The 15736-nt window shown below is 33.2% G+C and overlaps 2 protein-coding genes and 1 long non-coding RNA gene across 4 annotated transcripts; 1 reads left to right on the top strand and 2 right to left on the bottom strand.

Annotated features, from left to right (window-relative positions):
* Window positions 1-3678: 3678 nt before the first annotated feature.
* Window positions 3679-6226, bottom strand: LOC105434614. Of its 2 annotated transcripts, XR_968719.2 has the most exons (3): window positions 6056-6226; window positions 4500-5456; window positions 3679-4380 (listed from the first exon to the last, which is right to left on the bottom strand). It is a non-coding gene; the product is annotated as an uncharacterized LOC105434614 (long non-coding RNA). The 2 variants fall into 2 exon arrangements; XR_968718.2 differs by having other exon boundaries at window positions 4500-6216.
* Window positions 6227-6870: 644 nt separating this feature from the next.
* On the bottom strand, window positions 6871-11160 carry LOC101207523 (phytoene dehydrogenase). The gene is made up of 13 exons (XM_004147029.3): window positions 10711-11160; window positions 10071-10137; window positions 9767-9873; window positions 9500-9568; window positions 9351-9405; window positions 8876-8923; window positions 8632-8789; window positions 8299-8537; window positions 8096-8186; window positions 7847-7975; window positions 7605-7758; window positions 7425-7519; window positions 6871-7348 (listed from the first exon to the last, which is right to left on the bottom strand). The coding sequence occupies exons 1-13, from the start codon at window positions 10915-10917 to the stop codon at window positions 7166-7168; spliced, it is 1602 nt and encodes a 533-aa protein (XP_004147077.1). The 5' UTR covers window positions 10918-11160; the 3' UTR covers window positions 6871-7165.
* A 1642-nt stretch (window positions 11161-12802) lies between these two features.
* On the top strand, window positions 12803-15478 carry LOC101221865 (protein CHAPERONE-LIKE PROTEIN OF POR1, chloroplastic). Its single transcript, XM_004147005.3, has 3 exons — window positions 12803-13203; window positions 14236-14584; window positions 15092-15478. The coding sequence occupies exons 1-3, from the start codon at window positions 12865-12867 to the stop codon at window positions 15265-15267; spliced, it is 864 nt and encodes a 287-aa protein (XP_004147053.1). The 5' UTR covers window positions 12803-12864; the 3' UTR covers window positions 15268-15478.
* The last annotated feature ends 258 nt before the right edge of the window (window positions 15479-15736 follow it).

The following is a 15736-nucleotide window of genomic DNA, read 5'->3' as shown; positions in this document are numbered from 1 at the left end:
ATCTCAAGTGATGCTTGAATTAAAGACATTTTTAGGATATATATTGGACTCATCTAAAAGCCTAAGTTGAACCCTATCTAAGCTAATGTTATTCAATAAGAGCACTTTGGGATTCATATAATATAGGTATGAAATATAAGTCAACGTTTAGATTGTTTGACATTCATATTGGATTGAAACGTCAAAATGGATCGATGTTCAGCTTACAAAACTTGTAGTTTATTTTATGAACATTTGCAAAAATAGTAAAAAAAAACTATGGTAATAAGGCTCATGTCAGTACATTTTCTAAATTGCAACAAATTTAAAAGCGAATAACGCAATTTGATAGCCTTTTTATAGTGCTCTAATATATCTAATTATTTATCATGTTTGCAATTTGCAAAAAGTATGTGCTATGAGTTACTTTTTTTTCTAAATTTTCCTGTCATCTAGCGCAATTTTCCTTTATTTTATTTGACGAGTTATATTGAAACTTAATCGAAGAGTTTTTTTCAAGACAATGCGATAGAGTTAACATTTTATTAAGTATTAGTTTTAATAGTTGTTTTCACACACAATATAATTACAAGGTTTTTTTCTTTACACTACGTGGGATGGTCAAATTGAACCTTTAACTTTGACATTGATAGTACAAGCATTAGTTATAGATGTTTTGTGCTGATGTTGACAGATATATTTACTAATCTATGAATAAACACTATAAAAAAATGATTAGTATATATAACAATGGGAGAGCGTACGAAAGTATCTGTAGTTTACAGACAAACTTAAGTAAGTCTATGTGATAGGTCCTCTCCCGATGCAAAATTAGTGTTGACAGTTCCCATTTAAAATCTCTCTTATAATTTGTTTCACATATATGCGAAGAGGGGTTTGAGAGAGAACAAATGGTATGCGAAGAGAAGACTAAAGATAATGAGCGGCGCGATAACCCACCGTCGTCCTCGTCTTTTTCGGTACCGTTGCCGCCTCTATCTCTTCGGGTAAGTTTAAGCTATATTTAAATTTTGCCCTAATTTTTCTTTGGGCGTTCTTGCAGATTTGATGTTTTTCTTTGTTCCATCGTTGAATGGTCGATCGATCTTAGTTTTTGCATATCAACATTCTTACAACCATTGCTAAAATCATGCAAGGTAGTTTTTTCTTGATATATGGATAAAATATTGACCAAGTTTTAGACCATCATTCTTATATGATCTAAACTATGCAATGTAATTATCAGTATATCAGAAGAACAAAATGCTACTAATTTTACTGTTGCATGGTTTATTTGCTTGGACTCTTTTTTCACACAAGCAATAATTCAATCCTCTCAATATTTTTTTATTTCTTGCAGAGGAGGAAGAAGAACAAATTTGATTGGGAATTAAAAAATAATAATAATAAACAAACTCTCGATACATTTTTGTATATCTCCCGACAGTTTTATGCGTTGGAAGATCTCTCATTTTTTGTAATGGAACAAGGAATGTTTTTAGTTGGTAGGATAACTTTGTATGACTAATATTATTGTTGTCAAACATTTATTATGTTACATGATATATTATTTGGATTGAATGAATATATATACTATACTACCATACAAAAATTTCTTCATATGATGTACGGTTCATTTTTTTAATACGTACTCGTTAAATGGGAAATTTTGAATCAATCACAAGTTGTCATTAATGATGAAATTACAAATCATCATATTTGAAACCAATTAATTGACAAGTGTTCTAAATTGAAATTGAATACATATATTAGAAATAAAACCAAAATTCAATTAATTGGGTCAAAGTGTTAGATGTATGAACTAACTAAGTTCAAATCGACAAAGTACACCTAAAAACTTTATAAATAAAAAGTTATTATTCATTTGAAGGGTTAGAAATTTTATATTCCAAGGAGTTGAAAAGAATTTTTCGAACAGTACTCATAAAGTTAATCACTTTTGAAGACTAAGTTATTGGATATACCATTCTTCAAAAATTCCAATTTCTCAAGAATGTCCAAACGCTCCATTTCAATACATCAAGCGTACGCATCTATCGAGAGTAAATGAGATGAGTAGTTCTAAATATCGAATCACATCACATCAAATAAACATAAACACAAATTCAATTTTACGAAACACATTTCTTCATAAAAATATGGCACAAACAACAATACTACATTTTATTCTATTGTGCAACAAGTTAGTCAATATCACAAGTTACATAAAACTAAACTGTGTCAAAATGAATTTAACTCAACAGTACTAGCATAACCTCCATTCTTAACAACTAGAGGTTCAACCCTCCACCATGTACTTGTTATCGTCTTTTCAATCAAAAAAAGAAAATCGGGTTGATCAACTTTAAGATTTTAAATGCAACAAATTAGTTAAGTTAGAATCTAAATTATTTTTTAATCTCTTTTTTCACTACCCAAGTTGGGTGTAAAAAGATTGGTATATGAATTACAGTTGGGTTAAATTATGCTCACTTTAATATTATCTATTAAGTTTGATATTGTTTTTTTTTTTTTTTTTGTTGAAAACAAGTTGCATATAAATTATTTGATATTGGTTTTTGACATAGCGAACTTAAAAAATCTAAATTATTACATTGTTTATTTTTGTTTTTCACTGCAATAAGAATAAGGTGACTCAAACACAAATCTCTAAGTTATATTTAAACAAGTTAAAAGAAATGAAAAGACCAAACTAACCTTCACATCCATCACTGGTAAAAAGTGGTAAGATTGAGTTTAACTTGTCTACACATCAAATCAAGACCATAGTTTGTAGATTTCCAATACTTCAACTTAACTTTTAAGAAAAGTAACTATAATCAATATGTTCTAATTCCAATTCCAAAATTTACTTGGGTTAAATTGTAAAAAAAAATAAAAATAAACATTATATGTGAAAATTACTCAAATTTGATTTTTGGCATTATTTTTCCTTTGATTGATTAAGAATAGTTATGATGCAAATATTTTAAATTAATTGCAATGGTGACAAGGAGATTAGTGAAAATTTATTTAATTATAATTCATCTAAATTAACTATTAGTTACCGAATACAAATATGAAAGTGAATTATTTTATTTTTGTAAAATATTAAGGGTAGAAATGTAAACCTTAAATGAAATGAAAACAAAAAGTAAGGATAACACTATAACATTTTAAAACTTAAAGATCCAAAAAATACCAAAGTAGAGATGAAAGAGAGAAGCAAGATGTACGGGTCCAATTAAATAATAATAGTAAAAGATAGTGTGGGATGTAAGAAAATCCCATAAGTAGCTAGATACAATAATCCCATAAGTAGATCTTCAATGATCGTCACATGTGTCATGTACATTAAAGAAGTGCCAATGATGATAGACAAAAAATAACATAAACTTTAGAAATGTTGTAACAATACAGATAAAATGGAAAGTAGGCCTCAGATACTCTATTATATGGTTAAAATCACTTTTGGTCTCTTTGTAATAATTTAGTCCACATGTTTGTTTTAATATTTATGCTGAAATAATATATCATGAGTTTAAGTAGAATAGAAAAGACAACACATCTATATACTCAAAACTCTAATCTTTCAAACTCACCAATCAAATGTTGTTTGCCTCCGTATTTAGCATTAGATTGGTTTCTTAAACTTGTAAAAAGTAGAAAGCAAAATAGCCTTTTTTTCTTCATCAGATATGGAAGGAATGATTGACATAAAGTACAAGATTTCCCTTTAGAATTTGATTAACAATACAAGAACTTCACAAAAGCCATTAAACTTTTACAAATAATTTTCACTTAGATTACCAATAAGAAAGAAAAAAAGGACCCAACTGCACTAATAGTTGCTCCAAAAATGGTAATGGTTTAGTCTACGGATTTGGAGAAAGTTAAAATCTATTCCTTCTCATTTGATAAAACTTTATCAAATCAGACACTAAATTCTAACTGTTTTTCATATCACATAAAAGCAAATTTAAAATTTATTCTCTCAATAAATCTATTTCTATGACTCTCATCCATACACAAAATAAATATTTTAAAAAATATTTGTCATGTAACAAACCACGGTGTGATGCACAAAGATAGATGTAGCAAGTCCTCCTTAAGTATCTTTCTTGTTTAAATACTCACCTCAGGATTGTCGCCGTCCGTACAACCAAATCTACATTGATTCACTCTTCTTTCGGTGAATAAGTGATTAACAACCAAGCATCCATAGATGGTGGCAGTGGCACAACTCGTTTTAGACATGTAGGTGGGACTGTCCACCAAAGCCTTAACTTTGATCTCTCTAGCAAAAGCTGCCATTGAAGCTGTAGAAGGTTGGGCGTTGCATGATGACTGTTAGTTGGGTTGGGAGTGACCTGCAGTTTGAAAAGGCTTCATTTATCATTCCTGCAAGGGAAAATCCAAGGAGATAGAGAGAGAGGATAAAGAAGAGAGGAAAAACACAAAGTCAGTAATACATCTGATGTGACGTAAGTAGCAATAGGGGACTGTAATTAAATCTGTACCACTTTTTGTTTTGCTTTCTCTTTTCTATTTTTTCCTGGTGGGGGGGCTGCTTTCAGAACTCTGATCTTCATAGAGTAAACTTACCTGCAAATTTGCTATTCTCTCTCTTACCTTTTTCTTTTTAGACAAACACTTTATTGAATGGCAACTTGGTGTGATGATGTGATGTTTCTTGTTCAAATGGTTTTATTCAAACAAACTAGAAATGAAACCAACAAAATTTTGAACATGTTTACAGATCAAAACAAGGTAACTGAGAAGATGAGAATCAAAATGATCTGAAAATTGGAAAAGATCAATCGTAGAGGGAGCCAGTGAAGTATACTCAGGACTGCCTAATAATGCACTACCCCAATCAATGAAAGAACAGAAAAACTTAAGCAACACAAAATGGATAATGATGGTGAAAAAACAATTAGGCCCACATGGAAAGGCTCTTTTAGCACAAATTATATTAGTCAGCTTTGGGGGAAAAAATCTCATAAGCACTAAAATCTTAAGCAGAACAACTTTATCAGATCCAAACGAGTACTCTAATCATATCAATCTTGCAATATACGGTTTCATAACCAGTGGATTCTACGTACTGATGTTGATTAATGAGAAATAACTCAATTTTTTGCTTCGGGATTTATTTGTTTTATCAGTGGAAACAAGTCAGCAGACAGAAAAAGAACTCAAATTTTATAAAGCAGAGCACACAACATCAAAAGTTTTCAGCTGCAACCAAAAGCGACAAGAACTTGCCTGAAGATAGTATTTTGTAATGGTTTAGGCTTTAAAGATATGGTTCAGGGGTTCATATAAGTTTCCAGTACTGAAAAAAAACGAACAAAAGGTTTGATGACACACGTACATACGACAATGAAAGTCCATAAGAATGCCTCCAAAAGTTGTATACAAGTCAATAAAGAACAACCACAGTTTCCCATCAACTTGAAAATGATGAAAAATACCTAAAATAAAAAATGTTATTAGTTAATAAGAACACCTCCATAAATTGTAGACAAGTACATAAAGAACAACCACAGTTTCCCATCAACTTCAAAATTGTGAAAAAGAACTAAAATGTTCTCAATTCATAACCATCTTCTAATCTTTACCGTGAGTTTCCGACCCAATAATGGATTCCTCTCCATTTTCAAGATCAAAAACCAACAAAATCAAGCCGCAAGCCGTACAAATTATATTGTCGGAACTCTGAGAATCTCGCTCTATTAGCATGGTACAATTCCCAAGGTCCTTCCTATACTCTACAGGCTTCCAGCACACATGCTAAGACCTACTCTCTTTCCCCAAAGTCAAAACGATAGGAAATCTATAAGTACCTACACTGTACTACATCTCTATCCATAATCTAGCAGGAATTAAGCTTCCGTGAGGTAGAATTAGAGGTGCGATTAACGTCAGCTTGATTGAAATTCAATAATGTTGATCTACATACGAATTATCTGGGCACATTGATTCGGCGATAAAATCAAAGAAGTGAAACGATCACTAATTATCCAGTACGCTAAAGAACTAGTACATAAAAAAGGCCCTAGAAGATGCAAACCAGCGTCTCGGGATATCGGGATTTCGGGGCACCAACGAGCATACAACAGGGCGAACTCCTATGGTGGCTTGCATCGCGCAGAGGCAGCAACGGCAGTCGCCACCGGCGGATCCGGTGGATATATCCATGGCGCGACTTCTACGCTATATAAACAAAATGCATAAATATACTAAAAATAGGAAATGCAACGAAATATTTACAAAAATATAACCAAAAAAATTATCTATAAGTTTAGATTCTAAAATTTTCTTATATTTTGTTACAATTTTATAGTTACAACAGTTTTCATTAAGAAATTTAAAGTTCTTCATAGTATTTTAGAAAACTATTAAGAAATTTAAAGTTTTTCGTAGTATTTTAAAAATTAATATATATAACGAGAAAACACTTAAATTGATGCGATAAATAGATTATAGATTAATCCAATTAACTTTCTCATTCGCACAATCAGAAAACATAATTTAGTTAATTCTATATAATTTGATTTAAAATTAGTTTTGATGAGTTAATCTAACTCCGAGAATATTTGAGACTAAAAATAATGTTTTAATTAAAGTTTAAGTATATTTTTTAAATGAGTTTTAACGATTTACATTTATCTACCGTCATTTAGGAAGTTTTTAATCTTTTTCTTAAAACTCATGTTTGAAATCATTAAAAGTTGAAGGAACAAAACACCATGATAATCCAAAACCAATGGTGAAGGACAATGTTTTTTAGAAAAACAAATAAATAATAAAGATGCAATGAGTTGAATTAAGACGTAAACATTTGAACCCTTTCTCCACAAACACTAGGAATATGGGTAAATCACCTTTAACAATATGTTCCAAGTGATATAGAACTAATTTTTATCATTACAAAGAGCACGTTAAATATTATTCAATAGAAGTTAAAGTAAACCGATCCAAATTATCAAAATCCTTGTAACTAGCCAGAATAAGAATAACTCAGTACTCGATTTGGACATATACCCTTGACAAATAGGTCGAGTTTTAATAAATGAAAGTTACTTATAATTAAATCCTCAAATGTTTTCTTTTGTGTAACTATTCTTGAAACTATTGCAAAATTATTAAGACTAAACTTTATTGTTTCTCTGTTGATTCATTAGAGGAAGAACCCGTTGAATGGGAGTTGGGATCTAATCTCATCAATCCTTCTATTGAGACCACGAAGAGCCTCCACATGAGGCTCATCTTCCTCTACTGGCACAATTTTAGCAAAACTTCCTTCTTCAAGAAAATCCACCACTCTATTTGCAGCTTCAAGGCCAGTCACATATGATTTCTCCTGTTCAAGTCATCAACACATCCAATAACAAAATGATCATCACATATCAGCAAAGGAAAGACTTGTAGATACGAACCTGTGACCACGATCCGTGACGGTTTATGATCCAATCTCCAGCCATGAACACGTTTGGGAACGATGTAAAGCCGCGCATCATGTATTTGTATGAACCTTTTGGAGAATCAGACAGCCACAAATGAAACAAAAAGTTTGCAAAGTGATAATTGAACCAAACGTAAGTTGTGGTTTTATATACCAGGAAAGAAGTGAGTTAATGATTCTGGAAACCTTCCGATTTCCTTCTTCACCACGATGGCATTCTCAAAGTCTTTAATGCATGTTGAGAGGTAAGATTTGACCTTTTCAACGATAGCTTCATCATTTAGTGGCAACAGCTCTATGGCGTGATACTGTTTGTGGAAAAGATGATTGTAACCTTTTAAAGTACAGAAGGAAAATTTATAAACTAGTGGCGGGAGAGGGTGTTCTTATACTCACAAAGTCAGCTTGCAACACTGTAACTGATTCGTCTTTGTATTCGTCTTGAATGGCATTTAAGTTGAAGAAACTCCACCCAAATGAATTATCCAAGGTCGAGCAAGAATTACTTGCAGTTGGAATATTTACCTGTTTGAGATTGTATTAACAAGGCTCCATCATGTAGAATTCTTCAGAAAGAATTTAAGGATACTTTTTTTAAACTTTGCAGTTTGTTCAATGAAATTAGTTTCTTATCATTTTACTTACTTTTCTATCAAACCAAAGTTTAACAGTGAGCAAATCAACACTTCTCAAGTTTAAAACCTTGACGAACTCCTCTTTTGTGTATAATGCTGCACTAAACAGAACAAGCGACAAGGACAACCAGAACAGTTATAGACAAACCAAAAACAGGCAACAATAATAACTACGTAACCTGCACTGTTGTTTAAGGGGAGATGGAACCATACGAATTACGAATGAGTTCTTGGAGTACAGAAATTCCAACAGCAAATACAATTGCATCGGCCTCATATCTTTCTCTGCCACAAAGAATGTCCGATAGACAGTTTGTTTCATCATCTACAGTTACATCTGTTATTTTTCTACTCCCAACAAATCTACATCCCTTGCTCTCCAGCAAGTCTATCCATGGCTGGAAAATCATTTCTTTAGCAGTTCCACGGCACCAAACTAGATTGAAATCATTCTGCATGCATCCACGAGTTTAGAGTACAGAACATTGAAATTATTAACAACAGAAGAAGCAGGAGTGTTGGTTGGAGTAACTTGATTCTCCAAACCTGGTGAGCAAGGATAGTGTAGTATAAAATTCCCAAGGTTGCTGCAGCACTGCACTGCTCGGCTGGAGCATATAATCCTACTTGAAGCAATGGATTGAGTATGCTACTATAGAGCTTTTCTGAACAGCCAAACTGCCTGAATAGCTCCCTGGCGGTAACTATTGGCGAGAAACAACTATTGATCAGACACTTCAATTTGCATTAGTCCACTACCAAGAGTCTACACAGGTGACAAAGGTATTACTTGAGTCATATTTTCTCCATGCCGTATCCGTATTGTCAAAGTCAATAACTGAAAGAAACAAATTCAGCCAAATAAAGAAGTGGGAGAAATGCATAAATCACTTGTAACAAATATATTCCTGCGTTGACCTTCAATGATGGATGATCAAAATAGAATAAAGAATGCATTGGAAATTTAGAAGTTAGTGTGTTGTACATGGTATGCGTTTGCTACAATTAAAAATCACAATTACCATGAATTATAATCGTGCTTTAACTTATTGTATTAGAAAAAATCCAACATTTTATGTTCTTTTTCACACAAGAAAGCATACTAGGAACTAACCAAAGGGGGGAATCGAACATGTTGACCTTTTGGTCAAGAAAATCTACCTCAACCAGTTGAGAATGCTTTAGTTGGAAATTTCATTTTTAATGTCAAATTTTTCTACACATCGTGAACTATCTATATTGAAAGATATGTGAAAGAAATGCACCTGCAGCCATCAAAGGAAGTGATGTTAACCTATCCACCAACGGGAGCTGGGGGAACTGTGACCAAAAGAACCAAAAGGGTGATTTTCATAAGACCATTTTAAAATATGCAATTAATTGTGAAGTCATGAAAACTTGAAGCTATCCATACTTCTGGATAAATTAAGGTTCCGAGAGGCGTTGGCAGTTGAGGCAGATCTTGGAATAGTGGAAATTTTACCTACACAAGAACTACATCACATCACGATTCACAACACAATTCAAAGTAACAAGCCTCAAAGCTAATTAACTGTAAGATCAAAGAACACATAAATGTACATGGACTAATATGAAACTTGGAACTATTGGAAATTAATTTATCAATCAGAGAGTCTCGGTATTTCATCAATGATTGAAAAAATTATCATGTATTATCTACCTCCAACCCGTCAACTGAATAATGAGCAGGTGCTGTCCAGTTTGTGAAAGGAGCGATACCAAGCTCATCAACAAGGCCAAATATATTCTTATAGGGACGCCAGTAACCTACAGCAGGATGAAACATTACCAGGACTGCCAGAATACATAACAATCCAAAACATAAGTAAACCAAGCATATATATCTACAGAAACAACAAATTCAGTGCTTGCTTGGTAACACTCACATTCTTATTTTTCCGAAAAACAAATGAGAAACAAAAACACTACTCAATCGATCCTAAACAAACACTTTTGGTTATTACCACGAATTCCATGAATATCAGCACCACCAAAATTATTGCTTGGTTCAAGAACAGTGGTATCAAATCCCTGCAACAAAAACATCGTTCAACATCAACCAAATCATATTCAGTACTCATCACTCGACTGCATCCAAGATAATATAGTATCAAAATATTGTTAAATCAGTTATTGACCCAAAATTATTAAACCACCAATTGAATCAACATCGGTCGAAGAGAAAATAATAGGAGTTGTACTTCTTGCTTTCATAAAATGTTAAATAGCTTTGATACCATGTTAAATCAACGATCGACTACAAAACTTAATGCTGACGAGTGGACTTTAATTTTATGTCAACACTTTAACACTCCCTCTCATATACCATGTTAAACCATCAATATTAATAGGAGAGAAACTAACATTGCATGGTTAAGAGAAGTCTTCCTTTAATAACATGCTAAATCACCGACCCAAAATCTTATTCTGATGGATGAAGCTAAATTTCACCAGTTAAACTGACACTGGCACCAAGGTAGAGAGAGTCAGAGAGCTAGGAAGTTAATATGGACTGCTATACTAATTTATTATTCTTACTCTCCCTGTCCTATTGTTCATTTGCAACTTTTCTTCAAATCATATGGCTAATTTAACAAAGAGAACCTGATTGCAGAGGTGATTAGCAGCGGCAAGGCCAGCCCAACCGGAGCCGACGACGACGACCCTTTTCTTCTTTCCATCCTCTCCTCCATTAAAACATAGGTGTTTAGAATAAGCTTTAATGTAAAACCCAGTTCGCAAACTGTTCGAGAAATGAGGTTTGTAGGAGATGGAACTTCCAATTCCCAAAGTAGACCCAATCAGAATCATGTTTGTGCTATCGAGCTGGTACACTCAAGAAGTCCAGCAACTTCTAGCGCTCTTATACCCCAATTTATTGGAATTGAACGTCGTGTTGTTCTTCTTCGGTGAGAGGAAAAAATCTTGCGAGTGGGTATGGCTACTGGGTGGACACATCGCTCTGATTGTCGCTTGTACAACAGATACCGGAAATCGACTGGAAGAGAGAAAAGGTATTAATTTATGAATTATTTCTGAACAATAATTCTCGGGCTTCACATTAACGAACGAATCTACCTCGCTCGTGTGAATGTATATTTTTGTTTCTTTTTTTCTTTTCAATATCCTATTGGTTTCATTTTTTCGGAAAATGGTAAAAAAAATGAAAGTTTTTGACAAAATATTTCACTTTGTAGATTGTAATTAATTTGGTTAAATAGTTTGTGGTTTTTTTCTATTTAAAAAAATCCTTTATTTTTAACAAAATCATCGATTTAATCCATGCAGTTTTAATAGATCTTAACCATATTTTTCACGGTGTCGTGACATTTTTTAAAATAATAAAATAAATTAAAATATCTACAAACTATACCAAAATTTTGATCAAAATCACGGTAAAGTTTGTTATAGGTTGTAAGTATTTTGAGCATTTTTAAAAATAGTAAAATAAATTAAAATATTTATCGGCTGTAGCAAAATTTTAGATTCTATGATAGTCTTCTATCACTATAGTACATCAATGACTATCGTGGATAGAATTTGCTATAGATTGTAAATATTATGTAAAATATGTTATTTTTTAAAATTTTCGTAATTACTTTGTATTTGGTGTTTTTGAAATTTTCTCTTAATTGCTATTGAAATTAGGGAAAAAATTAAATAAATGTATTTAAAATTCTATCTTTGAAAAATAATTTGTAGTGAACATGAGCAGAACTCAAGTGTAAGCTGACATCTATCTTGTAGAGGACAATAAATCTCATATTCAAATTTTCCTATTCCAAGTTGGATTTAATAAAACCTCGAAAAAAAGAAAAATAACTTGTAAGTAAAAAAAATAAAGAGAAATGATCAAAAATATAAATTTTGACCAAATATTTATAACATATAACAAATCTTTTAGATTTAATATATAATAGACATTGATGGTCACTAATAAGCTTTTATTAGTGTGATTGATAGACATCGATAGAAGTTTACAAGCGACTACATTGATATAATCTAAAATTTTGTTATATCTTATAAATATTTTAATTTATTTTTTTAATTTTAAAAATGACTTAAAAATAAACTGTTTATTGTAAAAAAAAAATGTCATCAAATTTATTTTTCAACCACTTTATTATCTCACATTTGAATCTATTTTATGAGGATATATTTGAAAACTCCAATACCAAATGGATTTAATTTTATAAATACAAAGACAAAAATTAGCTTAGGTGATTCTTTTATAACATTAGAAAATAAAAGAACATCTCTATCAAATTCTGGTAGAGATAATCTAAAATTTTGATAAATTTGATATAGGTCATAAATATTTTAATTTATTTTGTTGTTTTTGAAAAAGTTAGAAAATAAAAGATTTGAAAGATGAATATGCAGAATTTACACGTGTGAAAGTATACCCATTTTTGGTAATGTAATTTTACTTGGAAAGGTGGGACAACCTTTAATCATTCACTAGTTGTCCACTCCCAAAATGCCCCGTCAAACATGAACTCTTCTCTACACAATACTATAACATTATAGTCAACAATTTTACCCTCACGAGGAGAGATACAACAGATCCGGACCGTACATCGTGAAACTCGAAGGATCTCTTGAACGTTCAACGGCCGAGATGAGATGATAAAAAGAGCTCAGTCTAAGAACGAGTAATCATAGTATTCCTCAATTTTTAATTGAAAAATAAAGGGAAGCACGCTACAGCATCAACGAAGGGCAGCCTCACGCTTCCACACAAAATCAATTCCATCAATGGCAGCCACCCTCTCCGTCCGGCCCAACCGCCCCACCGCCGGCTCACCGTTTCCTAGGCCGCCCACCGTCCGACGATCCGGCTCAACATTTCCCGGTAGAATAGCTTCTTGGAGCGGTGGTGCCGCTGGTGCTCTCCCTCCACGCCGCGCATTTACTAGGACGCTGCTGTTGCCTGTTCAGGCAAGCTCCCGCGCTGATGACTCGGCGCCATCTGAAATGTCTCTTGAGAACGCGCTTAAGCTTCTTGGAGTCTCTGAAGGAGCTTCGTTTGATGAAATACTCCGCGCCAAGAATTCCATTCTTGCTACTTGCAGTGACGACAAGACGATTGCACAGGTGATTTTGTTGATCGTAGCTTTTGAGTGTCGTTGTTTCATTAATTTTGGAAATTTTAGTGTCTGCTGTTGTGCGTTTGATGTGAATTTGATTGTTTTGGGTCTCAATTTTGATTTTTTTTTTCTGTACTGTTTCTTACTTCGATGAGTGGAACCTAGTAGACGAGTATCAGTATGTTGCATTGCATAATAGATTCTCTTATAGTTTGGCTTAATTTAACTACTGTGTATTATAACGAACCCCATGTGAAGTATTGAAATTGAAATAATTTGAGCTTTCCCCCTCAATGTGTTTTGTATATTGTTATTTCAGTTACAATCAAATTCGTAATTGTTACGGACATTATTACAGCTTGTTATGATGATAAAATGGCTATAGAGCATTGTCCGCAAGTTCTACCCACTTTCCCATTTTACATATTCTGACATGTAGAAGCGAAGCAGAATTCATATCTGCAACTCCCACTGCCAAATGTCCATCTTATCCATTTATTGAACATTGTTTTGTACTGTTTGCTACTTATATAGCCTTTTTGTCTGTGCATTAACCTTCTTTCTAAATATGTTTGGTTTCTCTTACCTGCTGTTCTACCATGTTTGTCACTTATCACTTCTATGGCACAAAGAGTTACTCGTTCATTCCATTTTGCTGTTTTGTTGATAATCTACTGGCAAAAAAAGTTTCTTGTTATTTGAGAAAAATCCTCTGCCTGGATGCTATAAGTAGGATGTCGAGTATCTTACACTTTTCATGAATGGCCAGAGGAAATAGTTACATCATTGTTACGATTTAGTCTTTCCAGTTCCCTGGGTGAATGTTTGATTGTCTCAAAGCTTCTAATACTGCCAGAATTTGTGTTTTTAACAAATGATTTTATGTGTTCTGTTTTATACTATAGTTGGAAGGTTTGCTAACTGAAGCACAGGGCTATGCATTGAGAAAAGATATTTTCTGTTATAAGCATTATTGCTCCTCTATAGCCTATATGGTAGGAAAACCTTAAAATTTTCCTTGTTGCTTTACGTGATTCAGGTTGAAGCTGCATATGACATACTACTTATGCAGAGCTTGACTCGGCGTCGAGCCGGGAAAGTTGAGAACAATCGCATCCGATATGCTGATGTTAAACCAATAAATTCTCCTAGTGCAGGTTCATCGTCTCAGTGGCTGCAGAATTTGCCTATTTCTGTTGAAACTCCATCTACTGGTGACTTGGGCATACAAGCTGGTGTATATGGGGCATTAGCAGTCTTGACTTATGTAAATGGAGCTTCTTCGTCTTCTTCACTGCCGTATGCAGGTGCTGATGTTCCTGGACTGATCTTGGCTGGAAGCTTTGGTGCTACCCTGTACTTCATGACTAAAAAGAACGTAAAGTTAGGTAAGGAGTTTGATGAAGAAGGTTTACAATGTTTTGTTTATAGGTATTGGAAGAGTTTGATTCTCATGAACTAGAGAGTTCTGCATAGAAGCATCATGTTTAATGTTTTAGAGAAGTCCAGAGATCGTCTGAAGAGCATATTACAACAAAAAGTGTGGATAGAAAAAAATGAATGAATCTTAATTAGTTTCTATAAGGTTTGTTTCTCTTTGTTGAGTTAGCATATTTCTATTGATTGACTTGTTGGTTCCGTGTTCGTTTACCAGTGTAACCTTCTGAACAACCAACCAAACGAGATCATGTAATAGTGATTGCATTACTAGTTCTGTAGTCTACTTTCAGAACATTTTTAATTTCTTAGTTAAATTTTAAGAACAATGAAAGCTCTATTAAAATTTCTTTTGAACAATATTAATTGCAGCCCTAATTTTCTGGAATTTCACAAGTTGATACAACTCTTATTCTTAAAAGAACGTATCTGATTATTGATCTTTTTCTTAATTGCAGGAAAGGCAACGGTACTAACACTAGGTGGCCTTGTGGCTGGTGCAGTAGTGGGGTCTGCAGTTGAAAGTTGGTTGCAGGTTGACATTGTTCCTTTCCTTGGTATACATTCCCCTGCTACTGTAGTAAGCGAATTTGTACTTTTCTCCCAATTCTTGGTCTCTTTATACCTTAGATAGAGTTAATAGAATCTTGTAGTTGTTCCTTGATTGCAAAAGTTGTAATTATTCAATTGCTCTATCCCACGTTAGTTCTGTAAGGTTATGTGCTTTTGGATGCACAAAAGCTCAATAGATTGTTGGGAATGACGTGTGTTTATAGTGAAGAACGTAATAATCATCCTATATTCTCCATACTTGATGTGAATGTTCAAAGTGCCCTTTATCCATCCATGCCGTTTGTCACTATTTCTTTTTATATCTTTCATCTGCCATATTCACATATTTTAGACTTTATAGGCTCGACATGTCATTACCATAAGAAGCCCATGGTGTCAGCCTGATTTTTTTTCCAATATGGAGTTCAGTGATTTCAAACAGGAAAGAAAAAAAAAATGAAGAAGCATGACAGAAGATCATGAAATTCGTTCATTTCCTCCAGGCTGTTCTTCAATTGCAATCTCATGGGATATTGGTTCGAACAGTTTTA

This window comes from Cucumis sativus, chromosome 2, assembly GCF_000004075.3.
Source record: "Cucumis sativus cultivar 9930 chromosome 2, Cucumber_9930_V3, whole genome shotgun sequence".
Taxonomy (NCBI): domain Eukaryota; kingdom Viridiplantae; phylum Streptophyta; class Magnoliopsida; order Cucurbitales; family Cucurbitaceae; genus Cucumis; species Cucumis sativus.
This window is presented reverse-complemented; position numbering and strand designations above follow the sequence as displayed.

Bases quoted from the DNA above. Each gene is read 5' to 3' on its own strand.
- LOC101207523 (XM_004147029.3), bottom strand. From the start codon at position 10,917: ATGATTCTGATTGGGTCTACTTTGGGAATTGGAAGTTCCATCTCCTAC. The intron at 8,924-9,350 runs GTGCATTTCTTT...TGTTTCTTTCAG, and splicing joins ACTTCCTTTGATGGCTGCAG to TTATTGACTTTGACAATACG. The intron at 8,790-8,875 runs GTAATACCTTTG...TCTCGCCAATAG, and splicing joins ATGGAGAAAATATGACTCAA to TTACCGCCAGGGAGCTATTC.
- LOC101221865 (XM_004147005.3), top strand. From the start codon at position 12,865: ATGGCAGCCACCCTCTCCGTCCGGCCCAACCGCCCCACCGCCGGCTCA. The intron at 13,204-14,235 runs GTGATTTTGTTG...TACGTGATTCAG, and splicing joins ACGACAAGACGATTGCACAG to GTTGAAGCTGCATATGACAT. The intron at 14,585-15,091 runs GTAAGGAGTTTG...TCTTAATTGCAG, and splicing joins TAAAAAGAACGTAAAGTTAG to GAAAGGCAACGGTACTAACA.